Source organism: Strix uralensis, chromosome 5, assembly GCF_047716275.1.
Source record: "Strix uralensis isolate ZFMK-TIS-50842 chromosome 5, bStrUra1, whole genome shotgun sequence".
NCBI classification, from domain to species: domain Eukaryota; kingdom Metazoa; phylum Chordata; class Aves; order Strigiformes; family Strigidae; genus Strix; species Strix uralensis.
Genome location: NC_133976.1, coordinates 17,128,412 through 17,150,535, shown reverse-complemented (window position 1 = coordinate 17,150,535; position 22,124 = coordinate 17,128,412). Strand labels below are relative to the sequence as shown.

Sequence of the window (22,124 nt, the reverse complement as noted above, 5' to 3'; positions counted from 1 at the left end):
TGACCTTTTGCTAATTTCCGCTGAGCTGTGTGCTTCAGGTAGTCAGAACTGGTCTCTATAATCCCATTGTCTTCCAGGCAGATTTATCTTCGACAGCCTGCTGTTTTTATCAGTTCTCTGCAGCTAGGTGGGCAAAAGGCTCAGAGTCTTAAAGGTACAGATTAATTATTAACTTTTTCCCTTCATCAATACAAAAATCACAAATCCTTTTTTTTACTATGTTTTCTTCAGCAGCTTTTCCAACTGCCATTCATATCCCTCTCCTGTATCACTCCCTCAGCTCTCTACTGTCTCTCAGCTGCCAGACACACTTAAGGTGCCTGCCAGGGTCCTGGCAGCGATCTCTTTCCATGCTTCAATCCCTCCTGCGCTGCACATAGCCCAGTGCTGCTGCAGAGAACAGCTGGGCTCATGGCCTGTGGTCCCAACTGCTGTCCCTAGAGCAGGGGCAAATGGTGCCACAGGGCCCCAGCTCTGATATCTTGGATGCAATTAACAAGTTAACAGCTTGTGCTGGGGTCCTTCCCTGTGTCTATGGTGGTTACTAATTAATTTATTTTAAAAACTATAGATTACACTTGTAGTCTTATACTAACTAAGCCTGCTGCTATGATTCTTTGTTGTAAAACTGGACTTAAAAACATGGCTGCCCCTCTCGGAGAGGTGGGTGGGCTATGGCCCCTCAGCAGTCCTCACTGCCTGCACCAGCCTGGCTCAGGCCAGGGCAGCAGCAGGGCCACCCGACTCCAGCCACAGTAAAGTGCTGGGTCTGCAGCCCTCATCCACCCACACTCCTGGAGGAATAACCTTTCCATTTACCCTTTCCCTTACTCCATTTTCTCCCTTTACAAACCTAGACTACTACCTCATTCTCCGGTAATCACAGCTAGTCACTCTCATTTAGCTTCCACCCACAATACAAAAGCAAGCCCTAAGTGCCATATTTAGCACCAGGGTGTGCTCACTGGTGATGGTGGATATTTTCCTCTTGCTTCCCAAAGCTTTCTTGATTCACTGATGTCCCCACTGCTCCAGAATGGTGTTACAGGGCACTTTTCCATGAGAAAATGGTCCTAAAAGGTTGGCTTTTACCTTATTTGCTGTGATGCTCATGTGAGTCTCCTCAGACCTGAGCACTGTCCTGCCCTTCCTGAAGCAGAGCTAGGGGTGTGCGCGCTACCTGGGGCACCAGCCGCAGTGTGGGATGCCCAGGGCACGTGTACTGGGAGGGAAATGTGATACAGAGAAATGATTACTTCTTTTAAGACTTATTTACTTATTTACTTAGAGAAAACTGCTTAGCAACTTATACTTACTTCTAGCAAGTTATAGTATTACTTATAGTATTTTTTTAATATTGCTAAGAATCCTGCTTGCCCAGACTGTTCTGTGGAATTTTACCAAGGACTACTGTGTCCATCAAAACAAAGCAGTTTACTGTGAAAATCTACCAAGAACTGCAGTGTTCAGCAAAATATCATGTTTTTGTCCCTGAGGAACAGGTGTGCTCTAACTAGTTGGACCTCAGTAACGAGTAAAGATAGCCATATCTTTGTAGAAGTGTCATTGGTTGCATTGGTGTCATTGGTTCCCTTAAATAAGATAGGATGAGTAAACCGGCTGGAAAACATTTTTGTTGTTCAAGAAATTGGCTAAGAGAATCTACACATGCTCTGGGGAAAAAACAAGGTGAGAAAGACTGTGAGCCTTCCTCCCAAAGATCCCCGAAGACGACCACCAGGAGGGAATGTGCAGGTGCAAAGAGAACATAAACTGCTGACACCAGCCTTTTGAACTAACCCAGCCTTACTCATGCATATGTATGTTTGTGTTATGTAATCCAATGAATATGTATATCCACACTCTATCAGTTTTTGGTAACATGTGCGGTGGGTGTGCAAGCTTTGTGGAGAAATCCCCTTGCACCCCGGCGCCAGAGTAAACATACCTGCTTTATAACTCTATTCGAGTTGTAGAGTCTGTTTTCCACAAGACAAATGCTGTTCTTAAATTGCCATCCAGATTCTTGGAACACGAGTTGGTGGCTCTGCTGGATGCAGCGTGGTGCTGGCTGGGTGTCCAAGCTCATTTAGCACCTCGTTGACTACCCCTGTCTGGTGTTCTTCTGGCTCTGCAAACTCTGCCACCATGGCAAGGAGCCACCAGGCAAGCGTTGGGGAGCGGCTCCTGCCCCGTGCCCTTGATCCCACGCAGCACTTCTGCGGCACCAAGAGTTTAACATTGATTTCATGTGGTTTCTTTCTATCAGTCCCAGACAGCTGGTGCTAGATGTGTGGGTGCCCCTGCCTGGAGTGGGGTGAGGGTAAATGCCCACGCAGAGCTGGGAGGAAGGAGCTCGCCTCTGCGGAACAGGTTTGGGGACAGAAGAGGAGGAAGGAAAGGGAGGGAGAGGAAGGGAACACCTGCCCACAAAGTACAGGAATACTTTAAATATCCTCTTTTTCCTATTTCAGTCTAATAGGCTTTAAATAGGGCAACGTTTCAGCTGGTTTTGGCATTGTTAAAAAGAGTTCTTGAAAGTCTGGTACTTCCTTACAATGACAGGTAATAGACAGATCTATTGATAATGACACAGTGCATGCATGAATGAGCATTTAAAATCTCTCTGTGCTGTGAAATACCTAACAGTGCCATAAAAAAACCTCGCTAATACTGTGGGTGTGTGCTAAAACGTGTGTTTCTTTTCTTGCTAATTCTTCCAGGGCAGTGGGAAATGTTGCGGTGCAGCTGACAGCATCTCTCAAGTAATGAAATGCTGCGATTCAATGGTTTTCCACACTAGCAAAGGCATCACCTTCTTTCCATTTGTATTCCTCCAAGAGGCTTAGCAAGATGAGAAAAGCTACTTCAGAAGCAATTGCAGTGTGTCTGCAATTGACTTGTAGGTTTGGGGCTTTTTTTTTTTAAGGCTTTATCTGCTGTACACCTCTTCTTATGCTGGAGGGAATTTAGTGAGGGGTAAATAGCTAATTTCATTAGCAGTTGTAATTTCTCCATAGTGTGAGTTCTACTGATTGAATCACAGACTAAAATGCTAAAAAGGAGTTTGATTCTAAGCTTTTTGAAGGGTTACCAAAGTGCCATTTGCAGAGATTTGTATAGGTCTGAGTTAGAGAAAGGTGACAAATTCTGAGGAAGTCTAGATAGGAGAAAATGAGGATGACTCAGGTTTAAAACCAGTGGGGTTTCTTTTCTCAGATACCTGTCATTGTTGCAACAAAAGAGTGTCTGCAACTCCAACTGGGGGACCAAACCATTAGCTCAACAGAGGGTCAGTGGGGGAGAGCATTATTAACTGACAGCTTGCATAGTAAAATGATTTTCTCTCTGCACCGAGGCATTTATCTCTGAATTTTTACATGCTGAACGTGCAAAGCACAGATTTAAAGGCATCTGATAATGTTAATCCAATTATAGTTCTTTTTCAACATCCCTTAAATGCTTCTTCAATTCTTTTATCACGAGACTTAATTCTCTATTATGACTGAATTAGAGATATGAGGGAAATACCAGTTCTCGTTACTGAAGAAACTGAGTGGTTCAGCTTAGCCCAGTGCTATGAATCCCAAGGATCCAACAGCCTATTCTGTGTCCCTCCCTGTAAAGGAATTGTAGAGAATATTCCTGCTGATTTTTTTTATTTTTGTTTACCAGCCCACATGCTTAAAATCTGAGTTCTAGCTCCCAAGCTATTATGCATCACGGTAATATGTGTGATGTTCATGTATTAAATGACAGGTAACAATAGCTGACTGAGGACAGCAAGCCTGTCATGATTATAGAATTGACTGTACTTAATTATCAATGGAAATTGAGGACCAGTGACATCAAGAGCTAAAGTACACAGAGATTTTGGTGCTCAGTTTGCAATGCCAGTGACCTGGTTTCCCATACTACTCAGCACCGTCTTGTAGGCCACGCTGGACGCAGAAGTCCTCTGACTCCATTGCTTTGAGCTCATTTCTGAGACTCCTTGAACTCTCTGGTCTTCCTTGAACATGTGCTTGTGTATCCAGCTGGAAGCACTGATGACAGGAGCGGGCTGGCTCTGGTGCTTGCCTTTTCCACTGCCCGTGCTCTGTGAGCCGGCGTAAGCAGTCTGGTGGAGGGGAGATGTCTCATGCTGCAGGTGAGTGAGAATAATGGAACAATGAGGAACTAAATTCCCAGATATTGCAGGCAATAACGTGATGCCAGCTCTTTCATAAACTCATTTTCTCTTGGAAACAAGCCAGATTTACTGCTGTTCCAACACCTCATTGCAGTTATGCTTAGAAACCTCAGATGTGCAGACAGGGACTACCGTTTTGCTGTCCTCTTGTACCAACTCGCTTGGCATGTCTTGCTCCTCACCTAACTTTCACCATCCTGGTGCGACGACTGTGAGACTTTTCCCTTCTCGTAGTCTTTGGTCACACACAGGGGCTGGTCATCTCGCCTGTCCACTGAACAGAAATCTCCTAAGAGCCTCTGTCTTTACCAGCCCATTGAATCCATCACTTTGAAAGTGGGTTGCTGGAAACATACATGTATTTCAGACAAAATCTCACCAGAGCCCTCCTCAGTCCTCCCGGTGCCTTCCTACCCACCCACCCAATCGAGTCCTCTTCTCCCAATGTATTATCTTTGCCTCTATCTTAATTAGGCCACCTACATTTGCAGGACTGACAAATGGGGCTTTGGGATGATATTTAACTCTTTAATGTATTATTTCCCTGTTCAGAGAGAGGCCACACAACTAGGCCATCCCTAGCAGCTGTCCAGCCTGTTCTGAGCAATTTCTAAGACAAAGATGATGTAATTTCCCCAAGATGCACTAGAAGGGGCCTCCACTTAGGGAGGTTTGTCTATCAGCCTGTATAAACCTTCCTTGCTGCCAAAGATGATAACGTCACCCGTCATCACTGACCTTTGAGAACAGCTCATTATAGCACCGCTTAGCACAGACACATGGTTAGAATGCTCCCTCTGGTCTTTTGCATATGAAACAAACCCAAGGGCTTTAATTTTTCCTCACAGGTTAAAAACTATCTGCTTTTTTTCTTTCCTGGACTCTTTCAAAATTGTCTGCATCGTCCTTAAAGTGTGGCTCCACAGTCCAGACACAATGCCAAGCTAAGGCTTCAGCATGACTTAGCCTGGAGCAATGATTATATCCCTCCCCATACTAACATGACCGCTGTTACCATCTTCCAGGGTGATCTTTGCATTTTATGCAACAGTATCACAATTCGATTCTTATTCTGTTTGGAGTCCAGCTGTAATGGAGCTGTTTGGAGTCCAGAAGTGCTGCTTATCCAGGTATTTTTCCTTTTCATTTCATTTGGGTTTATTTATTTCCCTCCTGAATGCAGTATTTTCCACTTTTTTTTTTTTCGCAGCAGTTTATTTCACTGATTCCCGACCTTCCCTCCAGTTAATCAAAACCAGTTTTGAATTCTAATCAGGCCTCCCAGCCTGCAACCCTGGCGAGCTGATGCATTCATTGGTTTTATAAATGTAGCCTCTAATCCCTTTGTTAATTGCATTTATGACAATATTTGTCAGAAACAGCCATGAGAGACTCCTGCTGGGCTCCCCTACTTTCCTCCAGGTTTGACAACCTATTGATATTTTCTGTTCCCTCCTGCTCAGAGAAAGCAATCAATCAAGGCCGTGTACTCGCTCCGGTACTTTTGGGGGCTGCCAGTGCCAGTGGAAGTATTTAATGACATTGTGAGGGGATTAGTCACTCCCTTCTTCACAGAGAAGTTCCCCACCCTGCAGTACTCCTGTGCTCACGGAAACTAGCCAATTCACTTCCCCCCAAATTCCCCTTGGCTGGTGATTGCCTCCTGATGGCCCACTCAGTTGAAGACACAGTGTTCAGCGCTAATCACTTTGCACATGCAGTCAATTGCTTTGATTTCATGATCAGCCTGAAGCAAACCGAACTACATAACAGCCGGTGGCACAGGGACGCACAGGCCACCCAGTTATTATGACAATCATGTTCCTCTCCAGACTGGGAAGAATTTTTGCGTCCTGGGAAACAGACCAGTGCAGAAGTGATGGAATTGCGCAGTGCACAGCCACAGTCCCCTGTGGCATGGGGGGGCTGTCCCATCACCCATGGCACACACGGCATCAGGAACCATGCTGCATGCTTGTGGGGTAAGTATCTCACAGCAGTTATACACCTTCTGTGGCATGGAATATTTATTAGAATGCTCAGTCACTTCAATACCTTTGTTTGTAAAATAAAATCATCAAATAAGAATCCCAATGACGAAATTTATTATTGTCAAATGTTTGGCTGTAGGCACACACTCAGAAATGTAGTACTCTATACCCTTTGTTTAGATGGCCAACTTGAAAATACCAGTCACCTACAGTCACTCTTACTCTAATGGCAATGAACATAAATGCACAATGCTGGCTTGAAAGAAAACCTGAAATCTATAATATCAATTCAGTGGCAAACAAACAATAATCCATCATGGAGCACATTTCATATGAAAAATGTGAGCAGTATAAAACAACCCAACAATGTGAAGGGACCTGGTCAGTTCTTCCTGAAAATATTTCGGCCACGATGGCATCAACCTGCTCCCTCCCACACATTCAGAGAATCACAGAATCATCTAGGTTGGAAAAGACCTTGAAGATCATCCAGTCCAACCATCAACCTAACACTGACAGTTCCCAACTACACCATATCCCTCAGCACTATGTCGACCCTACTCTTAAACACCTCCAGGGATGGGGACTCCACCACCGCCCTGGGCAGCCCATTCCAACACCTAACAGCCCATTCTGTAAAGAAATGCTTCCTAACATCCAGTCTAAACCTTCCCTGGTGCAACTTGAGGCCATTACCTCTTGTCCTACCACTTATTACTTGGTTAAAGAGACTCATCCCCACCTCTCTGCAACCCCCTTTCAGGTAGTGTAGAGGGCGATGAGGTCTCCCCTCAGCCTCCTCTTCTCCAGACTAAACAACCCCAGTTCCCTCAGCCGCTCCTCCTACGACATGTGCTCCAGACCCCTCACCAGCTTCGTTGCCCTTCTCTGGACACGCTTGAGTAATTCAATGTCCTTTTTGTAGTGAGGGGCCCAAAACTGAACACAGTCATCGAGGTGCGGCCTCACCAGTGCCGAGTCCAGGGGTAAGATCACTTCCCTGTTCCTGCTGGCCACGCTATTTCTGATACAAGCCAGGATACCATTGGCCTTCTTGGCCACCTGGGCACAGTGCTGGCTCATGTTCAGCTGGCTGTCAGTCAACACCCCCAGGTCCCTCTCTGACTGGCAGCTCTCCAGCCACTCCTCCCCAAGCCTGTAGCGCTGCTGGGGGTTGTTGTGGCCCAAGTGCAGCACCCGGCATTTGGCCTTATTGAAACTCCTACAGTTGGCCTTAGCCCATCGCTCCAGCCTGTCCAGATCTCTCTGCAGAGCCTCCCTACCCTCGAGCAGATCAACACTCCCACCCAACTTGGTGTCATCTGCAAACTTACTGAGGGTGCACTCGATCCCCTCGTCTAGATCGTCAATAAAGATGTTGAACAGGAGTGGCCCCAAAATTGAGCCCTGGGGGACACCACTCGTGACCGGCTGCCAACCGGATTTAACTCCATTAACCACAACTTTTTGGGCCCGGCCATCCAGCCAGTTTTTTACCCAGCGAAGCGTGCGATCATCCAAGCCATGAGCAGCCAGTGACATTCACATCAGTAGGGTTTGTCCTGATCTCATGCAGTGACCCTTGCTGTAGTAGTTCACCGTGGTCATCAAAAAGAGTTAGAGACAATCTCTGGCAGGGAGGCCAACCCCACAGAAACCTTCCTTGATCATTTGCCCAATCTGTTCCAACAGTCCATGGTGACCTAACAGTCTTCTGTGACTTCTTCCATTTGACCCATGTGTTAGCTGAAGTCTCAAAACTGGACCTGGTACACTAGCTGAGGCCCTATTATTTTGAGAACAATGAAATGATTATCTCAGGTGGCCTATATTCAAAACTTCTACTTAGACACCTTCCCCTCAATGTCTATTTTGTGATCCACTATAACCTCTGACACTGTTTTACAGAATTGCTGCACAGCCAGAAACTACTGCAACTGTGCAGTAGGTTTTTGTTACTTAAGTACTCTTACCTATTTACCCTGATTGAATTTGTTCCTCTTTCGGGTATTTTTTCTAATTCATAAAAATAATTTCAAGGTTTAATCCCATCTTTGGAAGTGATTAAACTGTCTCCAGTTGATATAATCTGCTAATTTAATAACCATCTTTTATATATTGTGTCATCAGTGGAAATAACTGAATAATACCAAAAGGAAGACAGGTTCCTATGGAATATCAACTGCTGTATTTTTCCAGCTTGATGATGAAAGACAGATAGCATTTTTCTGAACAGTCTAACCAGTTTTGTAGTATTTCATAACACTTCAAATGAGGCAGTTATCTCCTGTTTTGCTTTTAAAAAGTCATGTTAAAGCAGCTGTTTCTCTCTTTTATCCTGAATCTCATTATATTGCTTTTCAAGAAAATTGTTTCAAAAAGTGTGTATTATTATCAAATTTTTATTGGTAGATGTAAACCTAGGTCTATTTTTTTTTTAAATTGATTATTTAATTAAGTGATTATCCCTCTTCTGTGAAGCCAGAAGGAAAAAGACATGGAGCATTTCAGTTTTCCCTAGATTTACTATTTGCTCATTCTTTTGTTAAATAATGGACTCAATTTTCTTTCCCTTTCTAGCATGGGTTTTACTAGGCTTTAGCAGTCATAACTTATGTTTTTCTGTCCTCTTTCACACATAACTGTGCTATCTTTTACATTTATCCACAGCAACATATTCTCCCTTTCCATCCTTGCTGATTTTTCTGTTTGAAGAACTGATAGTCATAATAGGCTCTTACTATGCTCCCTGGTTTCCCACTGCATTGGCATAATTTGTCATTATGTGTCCTTTTATTAGTTCTCAAAGATCATAATAATTTATCATTCTGATTGTTTCAGCCATTTTAGAAAGTATTCTGGAGTGAATTTCATCAGTCCCTACTTAGGTGAGAATTTCCAGCTTTTCAAAACATGTCTTTTCAGCAAATACCTGTTCTCCTGAACTCTGTTCCTCTCCTTCAAATACATCCCTGGGGGACCACACTTAACCTTTTCGTGTATAGAAGTGAGCTGATTTGATAGCTTGCCATCTTTGCCTAAAATGACAAAATTCTATTTTGTAACTAAGATCAAACCAGTTTCCTCTTCCAGATTAGTGAACAATTTCTCACTAGTGAGAATCAAACCTAAAATAGTCACTCTCAAATTACATCCTCCGTGAGAGTGTCCTTCCTAATTTGTAGGAACATTTGTACAGTTTGCACTGTGCCATAGCATTTTCTGCATGTATTACAAAGAAAACATCTGTTCCAAGATGGATACGAGAAGAAGAGAGCTTTCGTCAAGGCCAACAGATCTCCTTTCAGGACAACTCATTTGTTGCATTTTACCTTTCTCAAACAGTAATACTCTCTGCTACTTGTAGTCATAGCAAATTATCAAGTTCTTGTAGCAGCTAGCATTTCTTGGGAAGGAATAGGATTTTTGTGATCCATTACTCTTACAAATAAAGCCAGAAGTAAAAATGGCTGTATGTAATATTCTGAAGAAATTCAAGTTCTGACCATTCACTCTCATCTCTAATACTGGAATGACTGAGGCTACTAGGTGAGTCTACATAATGATTCTCATGCACATTACAGAATCAAGATGTCAAAGACATAGTGAATGTCACAAGTTTGGAAAAAGTCTCCTTTTCCCACTAGAATATTTAGTCCACTGATCACACCTATTTATTTCCGTTAAATATGTTAGATTTTGAAGCCAATACCAAACAGAAGAAAAAAGAGCAGTGCAGAATAGAATAGGCTGGTACCTAGGCTGGATAGAAAAACAATTTTGATTAAGAAATACCTATCTTTAAAAGTTCCTTCACTTGTTAAATGAGTTGTTAAATTAGTTTTGAGACTGATCTTTGGATTAGTGAAAGGTGCTGGTTAAATGAGAGCTAATAAATTACTCTGAATAAAAGAAGTTTGTAGTTTTTGCCTTAGAATGGAAACCTGTTAAATATATGGGCCACAGGGAACCAATACAGAGGTCAGCATAAAGATTTGTGTAACGAAATGAAACAACAGAAATACAATATTAATTCAGTTATTTCTAAAGCACCAACACTGTAAGTATGAAAAATAAATGCAGAAGATGGAAGAACACCACCACCACTCACTCAGTAGATTTAAACATTCTTTATGATGCACTTTCATCAAAATTTGTAGTTGCCAGGTATCAAATTTCATTCATGCAACATCAATCCACTAAGAAATACGTATTTTGGTGAGAAAATTAAAGTCCATATTTATGTAAAAACTGCTTTGAAATAAAAATAAAACAAGATTTATTTTTACCAAAAAAGTTCTTTTTTTGTTTTTGTTTTTGTTTTTTTACTAACAGAATAATTATCTGGAAAAATTAATTTCCCACATGAGATAGTTAAAGGAAGTTAAATATATTTAAAAATGGAAGATTCTGCATTTACAGAGTTATATGCCATTAATATTGAAGATATGCTTTCTGGCAAAAAACTTCTCATGCTTAAAAAACGCACCTTAGTTTTATACTGTACTTTACAACATACAGTAGTAAGAAACAGAAGTAATAAACAGGTTATATGCAAAGAAAAAAGTTACATTACAAGACAGTTACAACTGTGACACAAAGAAATTAAAATGTTCAGTTTTAACAGTATTTGAAGGCAATTCACAATCATTTCAGGAGTTTTGTGAAATTTAAGGCCATTAGTTCTAAATAAAATGTATCTGACACAAACTCACAAAACCATGTATTTTGTAAAAACTGTACATGCAAAACCATTTTATAATTATATACGAACAGGCATATAATAAAATTTTTGGGCAGATCCGTACACAAAATTGTGCACAAAGCAACATGGTTGTGCAATTTTTAAACCAGTTAATTAACATTATCATTCATGCACCCTGAATGGAAATGTGATTAAATGACAATATTAAACCCATATATTAAGAGCCAGCATCCCTTTGAATGGGTAATCTAGACAAAAAAAGTTAAAATTTTAAATTAAGTTTAAAATGGTCAATTATAAAACATCTGCTGTAATCACTCCAAAAGACTTTTCTGATACAAAATTTCCAGTGCTTTAAGGAATGCATGGTATGATTTAATGAGCTCAGTGAGTCAACTATAATACTCTGATAGTTCTGATTTGAGGTAATTTTCTTTAATTACTTATAGCAAGTAACTCTTCTAGTTTGCTTCAGTAACTACTTTAAAAATCTGTAAACTTAGATAAACTTAGAAATTGGAGAATCTCTGAAAAAATACACATACCTCCCCCTCAAAGTTTGGAGTTAGTCATAAGTCATATGCAATTATGTTATTCACAGTTTAGGAGTTTATTCTCAAACTGTGAGATGAATGGATTACTGAGCACTGATTGAAGCAATTCAGGTATTGGAAAACATGTATTTGTCCCTTTCTTAGCTTTCATTTGTATTTGTCTGGACAAACATTCAAAGAGATATTGCTTCTCTTGTTATCTTGTGACAAACTATTGCAAGCTAGAAGACATGTGAGTCAATATTCCAAACTTTTATTCTTAAGAATAGTTATAAAAGTACTGAAATTTAAAAATAGTAACATGTAAACATTGATACAGAGTAATAGCATTCCTATACATTTATATACACACAGTATTTAGAGAGGACAATATCTTCTGAGTTGAAATCCCAACTTGTGCTTTCCTCTCCAATAAACACATCCAAAAAGTAGGGGTTTTGTCAAAAAAAAAAAAAAAAAAAAAAAAGAAAAAAAGGGAGAACATCAACATTTTGCTCCTAGCATTTAAAAGCTTTCCAGTTGCTCATGCAACCATAGGAGAATTTTGGTATGTGAAGAGAATTTTTCTAGCTCCAAAAAGTTATCAGAAGCTACTGCTGCATCCAGAGACTCTTGACTTGTGATGAATGCTAAGCACTTTGGAGCAGTCATATCTGAGTCTGCAACACGTGAATCGGGGGTGTATAGGGTGGTGGTGCAGGTGATGGCTTTATTCCTCTGACTCTCATGTAGGACAGAAACTGCTCTGGGATCTCAGCTAAAACGTCTTTAGCAAGTCTTGCCATACTTAACACGTGGTTTCCACTTCTATCAATGTAATCTCGGAATGGCACAAACTACAAAACAAGAGAGATGTTCACACAAGTCATTATGCAGACACAAAATACATCTGACAATATAAAAATAAGGAATTTTTATCTAGGGAGTTAGAGTACATGAATATGTTACCTTACATATTTTATATATATGTATTTTGTATTTTATACTATATATTTCATATATACACATTGTATCTCAATTTTTAAAAATCCATCTTCTAATAGGAAGTGTCATGCTTTCACTTGGGTGAAGTTCTTCACGTAAGCCATGGCTAGCTCACACTGCAAATTATGTGTTTCATTGATATATTTGGTTTCTCTCTCAACCCTTTTCATACAAGGAGGTAACTCTGGTCTCAGCAAGCTATTCTTAGCTTACATTTCCTGCTCATGGGGCTCTCCTACCAGACTGCCTTTGCTCTGACAGTTTGTGAATAGAATTTTTGCCATCTGAAGTGAACAAAACAGAAAGGATGACTTTATATTCTTGACCATTTTGCATTATACCTAGTAGAAATATGAAGCACCTGAACACTTTTTATATGATACTAACAAATGCATAAAAAAATCTAAGCAAAAAGGATTGGATTAAAAAAATGAACTTGCTATGTGATACCCAGATCTGCAGATCTAACCTAAAGTTAGCTACTTAGCTCTGGCTTGGATTCTGTAATAATTAATGAGATGCTTGTGCTACTGGTATAGAAAAAAGAAACAACCTAGGCTCCTTGATTTTTATTCACAATAGACAGCATGCAGAGATATAGTGGGTTAAGCTAGCTAATAGGTTATGCCAAAGGGAAGGCTGATTTGAAATTCTGCTTCTTGCTCAGATTCTGGAGCCTATCTCAGGGCAACATCTGGGTGAATTTTCAAAATTGGGATTCAATGTCCAAAGCTACTTCTGGTACTGATACGCTAGGCTATGCTATGCTGGAATTCAAAGCTTTATGGTGCCTTTCCCCCTGCACCCTGCCCCAAAACAGGAAAGATTTAATTGCTAAGTGTTGTACTCCAGGATAAAACTAGAACTGATTGAGAAGTCAGACCCACAGATCTCTCATCTTCTGGCTGAACTCTAAAATCTGAAGACTCTTTTGCCCATTATACCAACCAGACAAATTTTGCTTTCTTGGATGCACAGCAACCAAGGCTATAGATCAAATTCCATTTTTCTAAAAAGCATTGAAGATTTCAAGATTTAGAGGAACACTGAATTACAGTGAGAGTTTAGCCTACAGTGTATTTCTGAGATCCTGATAGTTTTCCAAAAAAGACAGAAATAAACAAAAGAAATCTAGTAAATATATTAAACAAATAAAAATCTCTTGGGGAAAAAAACCCAACCAAACAACCAAAAAACCAAACAACCAATCAAAACCAAAACCAATGTTTCAGCAAAAAAGAATCTGAACTTAATTAAATCATTTTTACAACAACTTTGGAAAGCACTTCACACCCTGGATTTACAAAAAATATCTAGGCATCAATCTCCTACTAAAAGGTGTTTAGAATTCAAGTAAGAGATGACTCTTTGCATAACTCTCCTGAAAATGATCTCAAATTGCCATAAAAAAGGCTTCAAGCCTAGGTATTTGAACTATGTTGAATTAAACTGAAACCTGTCACCAAGTTAAGCGTGAACAGCTACTGATTAGGGCATTTCCCCAGGAAGCAGTAGATCTGTAGTATCTTAGAAGATGATGACTTAGTCACAGAACTGTTGAAGCTAGAAGTGACCTCTAGAGATCCTTTAGTCCAACCTTGCTGCTCAAGCAGAGCCAGCTACTGCAGGCTGCCATAGTCAATAAGACTACAAGAGTAGCAAGCAAGACTATTCAATGAGAGCAGCCTTTACTCCAGATAAGAGCATCCTTTACCTCTTCATTGTGTTGTGTCCAAGAACGTATCAGGCATAAGGGCAGGAGCACAACAGGCAAAAAGGAAACTGATTTTAGGGCATTAAGCCAGGAAGCAAGTATCTGCAGTTCCATAATTAGTTGTCTTAACTATTTCAGTGTTTATTCAGTAACTCTGCAGTACAAGAGACAAGCACATACTGTGATATTTATTAGTACTGACTCCTACATTTCATAAAAAAAGCTCTAGCAGTTTTCAGAAGCCAGTCTAACACTGTCCTGTTTCAAGTGGCTGTTCCTTCTTAAACTCTATCAACTTCTCTGTAAGAATACATCTGACTGTCCCCAGAAGCATGAAGTCAGAAGAATAACAAAACAAGCATCTCTGTAGCCTCCTGGTTTACACATTCAGCTGGGAAGGGATAAGCTTAGTGTTGATTTCCCCCTCATGCAGTTATTCATTTTCTAATGTAATATGTAGTCTGAGTTAAAGAACAAAATGTGTCCCATCCCAAGAGATCATCTTACCTATTAGTCTACAGACACTGAAACTCAGACCACTGTTCTGCAGCAAAGGGAGGTTATTTCAACAGTGTAAATGCTGAAATGCAATTATACAATCTAGATGGCCTGAATTAGTTCTCCCTCCCCTCACAGTACATAGATGTTGGAGGAACTGGAAGAACTATGGACAGATAAGCATACATACAGATATACAAAGACAGCTGGCAATGACAGCAAGGCCTAGGGCTGACATGTAGAAGAAGTAGAGATGGCAGAGGAATAGAATGAAAGATGTAAGAGAAACCAAAGGGAAACTGATGGAATGTAGAGTGCTTTTTCTATAGTCTGAGAGTTTAATTTAAAAGGCTAATATACAAAATTGTCAAGAGAAACAACAGGTACGTTACTATGAGTATTTTCCTAAAACTTCTTAAATAGAAAAAGGATAACAAAGAAGCAGAAATGAAATAAACTGAGGAAGAATTGGTACGCACGTAATAGAGAGTCCCTAAAATACGTATGTATACCAGTGAGGAGGGAATAACAAAAGTCACATCTTTACATGAATTGCAGTCAGTAGTAAATATAATAGATACAGTGACTCACTGTTAGCAGGCAAATCGTTCCTTTACTAATTTAATTAAAATATTTCACAATACTGACTGTTAAATTATCAGTTAATTTCACTAGCTAATTTTAACTAACCTAATATACCAGAAAGATAAACTTCTTATATTTGAGTAGTTAATTTTATAAAAACAAATCAGTTTTGTCCTGCCAGATATAAAATAAAGGTCATATTGTACCTAAAGGGTTTGGCATTATCCCTTTTTATTTATTTAGCTAGCCTATAATGTACTTGTTAGTATTTAGACAGAAAAAGAGCACAAAATAATACTGCCTTCAGGTAATTCAATATGGCTTGGGGCAAAGTTCTGACTGAAATATGTTAATAGTAAATAAATGTTTTATCACGTTTCTGATATGCAATGAATTCTATAGAAATACAAAAGGGTATTAATTGCATACTATTTTTATTTCTCAGCAGAAATTAGAATATTTCTGATGCAAATAATTTTCACAAATCTTGTTTATAATGTTTGAAGAATTATTCATTTATGCACTTTGAATGTAAAAAGAGCAGTTTTTGGAGCTGCTGTTGTTTGGAGAAATTTTGTATAATTATGTTGCGAATATTTAATTGCGTTTAAACATAAGTGCAATGCATGCCAGAGACATCTGAATTAGCTTTAAAATATCTGACATTGCACAGGGATTTGCAGAAATACTAGTTTGGGATCCAGAAACACTTCCAGATCTGGAGGCAGATCTCCACATGTTGCTCTGTTGAACAGCAGTGACACATATAGCATAAAGACAGCCCCTCTCTAGCCCAATATGGCCTACCAAGGAACGTTATAAGGGCCTTGACAAAATGAAAAACATTCTTTCTTGTCTCCTGTTCAGCTGTCCACCTTCTCCTCATCCCTACTTCTATACTTACTTCTTCCCTACTTCTATAATTACCTTAACACTGACTAAAGCAGCCAGCATGTCTTACTCATCTAAGAGTTTTGATATGTCACTCTCCTATCAGTTGTTTTCTCTGTATGTTGCAGAAATGAGCAAAGCCTCTTTTTCAATTATTATAAAAAGTAATTCAGGAATCCATGACCTTCTTTAATGTATATCCATACAGATTACGAGGGCAATTTAACTGCTTTCATCTTATTCTCATTTCTGATCCCCATTTAGGAAAAAAACAGGAAATTTTAATGTAGTATTTATTGCACAGAGAAGCTTTAAGACTGAGAAGAAAGATTTGATCATTTTAATTTCCATATATTTATGAAGACTTGTTTATTTTGTATTCTAAACAAAAAGAACTATACAATCAGGTGTCATATACATGTTTTGAACAGTTCCTTGGTTTGAGATATTGTATCCACCAGCAGTTACCAAATCCTTAAACATTCACATACTGGTATTTATAACATTAAACATTCTGACAAGTTTTAGTTCCTGCATATATAAATGAAAACAAATACACACATTTCAAAGTTCATCAGTTGCAATCTGACCTTAATTATTATTAAAACATTATCACCTGCAATATGAGCTATTCATATAGCTCAGTTATTCAATATATATAAATATATATTCTACTAACCAATAATATAAAAATCCAACCTGGCTTGGAGAGAAATAAGTGAAAATAAGCAAGAGGAAAAATAAGTGAAGACTATGAATTTTGACAAATAGGAGGAATAAAGGGAGAAGAAGAAATGGCAGATCTAAGGTAAGGTTTGAACCTAAGGATGCCTGTCAGTGTTTAAGAGGCATTTAGAGAATACCCTTAATAACATGCTTTAAAACTTTTGGTCAGCCCTGAAGTGGTCAGGCAGTTGGACTAGATGACCGTTGTAGGTCCCTTCCAACTAAAATATTCTATTTCATAAATGTATTCAGATACTTCCAGCAGAAGACGCCTTCCATAAAAGACTTAGTTTAGACAGGTATCATTCTTTCTACAGTCACCGGGTTGATCCAATTTTTCAGTAGTTTGCTGATTTTCAAATGTCAACTTCTTTAATACTTTACTTAAGCAAGCAGGGATTAGTGTGTTGAGCCATCAAATGTCTTTCTCTTTGTTTGGTTCAACTTTAGTGTCCCAAGAAAATAAAAAATGCATAGCTAGTTAATTTTATTTGATCAAGAAAATAACTATGAAATAAAGTCTGCGCAGGGTGGGTAGGTAATCGGGAGGCAAGATGGGGTGCCTGGAGCATGGATAAAGTACATAGTTTGGACAACCTGTGGAGTTCTAGAAATCTGCAGCTCTGAGGGGAAGGGGAATTAAGGTGTGTGTGTATGTACATGCAAAACTGCTATACCACCCTGTCAGTAGTTGCATAGGTTTGAATGACAACTACTGGGCTGAGTGAACGACTGTAGAGAGCAGAAACAGAACCAGAGGACTTTGGCAGTGAAATGGAGGTGTCTGTGGAATACGGAATACAGATGAGATTAGCACTCTTAGGGCTTGGTTCAGTCATGTAAACACAGATCATAGAATCATAGAATGGTCTGGGTTGGAAGGAACCTTTAAAGGTCACCTAGTCCAACCCTCCCTGCAATAAGCAGGGACATCTTCAACTAGACCAGGTTGCTCAGAGCCCCATCCAAAGTGACCTTGAATGTTTCTAAGTATGGGGCATCAACAACTTCTCTGGGTAACCTGTTCTAGCTATAATCTGAGGTTCCTTAAATCATGAGACATCTGCATGGTTGTATGTGGCAGATGCAACATAGGAACTGGGAGACACTCATGGTCTTCTGGACTTGCAGTTAGAGACAAGGAAAGATACCCTAGGCATTTCAAATGCACTCATTAGAAGTCTCAGTATTACTGACTTCCACAAAAGTTGCAGTTTTTCTTTATGGAACCACAGTGAGATTGCAGTACAGAGGCAACTAACTCTTCTCCCATGGCTGTATAACCCTAAGACTTTATATCAATGTGCTGCCAGTTATGGGTCATTTTCTAATGAATGCAGATCCACTACTATGTGTTATATAAAGGCTTATAGGTATCACAGAGTTTCTGAGCTTGTTATGAACACCCCAAGATAAAGTATGTCAGTGCTAAGGTATAATGAAAGGCAGGAATATAGATAGAAACAAGAGTTCAAAACAAACAGGATCAGTAAAATCTATTAGAGTAAATTTTCTCTCCCACCTGCACAATGTCTCTTTCTGCAAACTTTCCTCTTGAAGAAATCCTCACTACATCACCATCCAGTTCTTCCATAGCTTAAAAAAAAAAAAAAGATAAAAAATGAATTAACCTATGAGTTCAGCTACACAACAAAAACAATCTTACTGAGAAAAAACTTTAGTCAATTTATACTTTAAGGCAACAAAACCAACAATTGTTATTTAGGTAACTCTTTAAGATCATTTGTGTTATAAAATACATCATGCTTTGTTGTTATTTTGCAGACCATGATAAGGTCCTTATCCTTCCAGCTCTCAAACCAGCAAGTATATCTGTTTTGGTAAGGCTATATTTATACTTTCATAGGTGGAGAAGAATTAATCTTCAGCAATTATTCTTACAGAAGTTATCACAGGATACAGCACAAAGAGGTAATAACTCACATTCATACTGGAAAAGTAATGACTGTTATAATGCATAGGAATGAGGAGTCCTTAAAAAAAAAAATTATTAAATTCACGCTACCAGGAGCCAAGTTCAAGCCAAACAAAAGAGCATGTTTGTTCAAAGAAAAAATTAGTAGGTCTGTAGAGCACATTGCCAGATGATGCTGTTGATGCAAAAAATGTACATGTGTTCAAAACAAGAGACTCAACAAGTATTTGAAGGAGAGATCCACTGAAAATTTCCAAAATAGACATAAAGCACATCCTTCTCAGGAAATTCAAATCTAAAAACAATATTCAGGGAAGTATCATACTTGTTTATTCCGTTCTTAACATTCTCTAGATAACCACCCATGGCCATGTCAGATACAGAACACTGGGCAAACCAGACTCCTGATCTGACCTGTTATAGTCGTCCTTACATCCTTAAGTAAAGCTCTGCCCAATGTATGTGCCATCTATCTGAGCTCCAGAATTTAAGAACCCCTCTGGTAGCCCCCAGGGGCTGGAAGATCCAGGGGGCAGTCATATCTGGAGAGGAGTAGCTTAGTTTCTCTACAGCAGAACTGAGGCTTGACTGGCATTTGAATTATAAGACAGTGTGCCTGGAACATACACCCTCCTACACAAACACTTCTTCAGCATCCACATCAGACATGGAGTCTGCTGTTTCTTCCAGAAGGAAGTTCTGCAGATGGAAAAGTCATTTCTCTGCCCTCTTGGGCATTGAGGGAATACAGATCTGGCACACATCTAACAGGTGAATTTCACTGAGGCAGCTATACTCAAAGATATGTGGGTCCAAAGACGGAAACTGTATCCTCCAGTACAAACAAAATCCTGCCTTAAGAAAAATGATAGGGATGACACCCAAGAACTTTGCAAAAAAGACCACCAGAAGTAAAAAGAAGACAGAATCTATATGTCCTGACTGAGTTAAGGGGAACCTGGGCAAACCCAAAGACTGGACAAACAGGGAGAAAGGGAAAAGGCAAAGGAGGCATGAGAGAAGAGTAATGTACAACTAAAGTTGAATTCAGGGGTAAAAATGAAGTTTTCAAATTTCCCTTATATGCATTTATGAAGATAAACTGTCTTTTCTCATTGCTTGTAGCATACAATCATCTGAAGTGTAAGCATCCACCTGGAAAATCTCTTCAATGAATAAGATACTTAAAATTATCGCTAATATACCACTTGTGAAAAAGCATAAAGAAGTCAACCCCCAATATTTTGTTGTTGTTTTTTTTTTTTCTCTCTTGTTTTCATATTTTTTGAATATTTGTACAAGAATTAACATGTTAAGTCATTAATGACTCTTTACATTAAGCATCTGTGGTAGTACTAAGTATATTTCATGTACAAAAGAAGGTATACTGTCTAACCAGAAGTACTGGAATTAAAAAGAAAGGATGTAGGACTTTGAGGAATAGATATACAGGGAATGTCTCCACTTCATAGTGCAATGATATATATACAGTGGCACTTAATAAATCTGCCCAAATAACCAAATAACCAAAGCAGCTTAGTTATCACAATAGAGAGTGGTGCTCCTGAACATCACGTGAAAGAATATGTAAATAATTGTGGTAATTTCTCTCCTGCTGTAATATTCTCTCAATGCTGCTATACAGTAAAGCTCACTCCTGTTATCTAGCGAAACACAATTTAACCCAGATCACCTCCTCAAATACATTTATTTTTCTCAGTATTTTATTTCTGCAGTAAGGACAGATGATCAATATTTCCAGTCAACTGACACTTCACAAGGCAACTAAATACCCACGTTGAAGAAATTCAACATTACTTAAGTATACTTACTTTATTGTGGGTTTTTTTTCCACTCATCTTCTGGAGCTCTGTAAATGCTAAGCCCCCATATGGTTCTGTGAATTGAAGAGAGAGCCTGAGGGGCTACACAGCTCCACATGGTAGCTTGTAATCATACTGAGTTATCAATCAATCCAGATGGAAATGTCAACAGTGCTCACTGCTTGCTCCATATTATGCTCTTTTAAAGAACAGTACTTGTTTGAAAAGCCACATATTACTAAAATATAAACAAGTATAAAAAATTCTACGAAAACCACTAGAACACTTACCATCAAACTCTGCTGGTCCTACCCCCACTATGATTATTGACATTGGAAGCTTTGAAGCCTTCAAAAGAAGAAGAAAAAGAGGTTTTAATGCACTACGTAACCTCTGCCAATAATATGTGAGATCTGAGGACAATCTGAATAAAAAACATACAGAAGTTATGTTTTAAAGAACAATTTTTTTTCCCACCTAAAAAGTCGAGTCATGTAAACTGTCTGCTTAAGTAATAAAAAATATCTTGGATAAGACAGAAAGGCAGATGATTGTTTTAATGTATTTTTTCCTTATAAAGTCTTTGAATCATATAGGATCATAATTAAACACAACAAACTACGTTAGGATTTAATACTAATATGAAAACTAAGATGACAAATTTATCTTAGAAACTTTTGTAAACTGACAATAATTGCAAATACGTACCTTACAGTTTGACATTTATTTAAATGTACTTTGCTGTTTCTTGGTAGTACACAGCTGCTTGAAACTATGTGACACTATTTTTTACATAGATCTTATGCCAATTTTTCTTAAGAAATCACCTATTTGAGCAATATGTATCTGAGATTTCTTCCATGAATGAAATTTTATTCAAGTCAGTTATCCACGTCACAAAGTAAACAAGATATTGAACTGAGTTATGGTAAGATTTTAAATTATACTTTATCTTTTTCTTTCAATGAAACAAGGCAAAGATGGTATCTGGCCTTCCCTGAATAAATTCTCTGTAAAACTGTCAAAATTATGAAGACAGTATCATAAATATTGGATTCTCCTGCCCTGAGAGTAACACCAGATATCTGCTAGTTTACAGAAATAATCTGAAACTGCCTCTTTTGAGGAGGGTAATGACTTGAAAAAAACATCTACCAAACATCAGGGTTGACAACTGTTTCTTACTGAGATATTCTGATGAACTGTAAAATTTCTACAGTCACTTTAAACAGGAGTATACACTGGCCAAAAATCATAGATGTACACTTTCTGCTAAATTAAACTCTGCTTCACTGAAGTCTGAAGTCAAGTGGTTTTAGAACATACTGTTATATTTTTCTTTTGGAAAATAAAAAGTGTTTTTCTCCCTCATTTAAAAGATACTCTCATTTTAGATACATCATCACCATTTCCCATTCTTTATCTGTCATAATACTACATATAAAACCAACTTTCTTTAAGCAGAAGATATACAGCTAATTACTGTAAACATGCTATTTAAAACAATGAAAATATGCCACTCTAT

General features: G+C 38.8%; 1 protein-coding gene across 4 annotated transcripts in view; it reads right to left on the bottom strand.

The window, feature by feature from the left end:
• Positions 1-10,298: 10,298 nt before the first annotated feature.
• CPNE8 (copine 8) overlaps positions 10,299-22,124 on the bottom strand; it is a 107,127-nt gene continuing 95,301 nt past the window's right edge. For all 4 annotated transcript variants that reach the window (XM_074870024.1, XM_074870025.1, XM_074870027.1 and 1 more), the window contains 3 exons: positions 20,890-20,947; positions 18,363-18,436; positions 10,299-12,278 (listed from right to left, as the gene is read on the bottom strand). In XM_074870024.1, the coding sequence (XP_074726125.1) occupies positions 12,090-12,278; positions 18,363-18,436; positions 20,890-20,947 (321 nt within the window). In that variant the 3' untranslated portion in view covers positions 10,299-12,089. The remainder of the gene's footprint in view (positions 12,279-18,362; positions 18,437-20,889; positions 20,948-22,124) is intronic.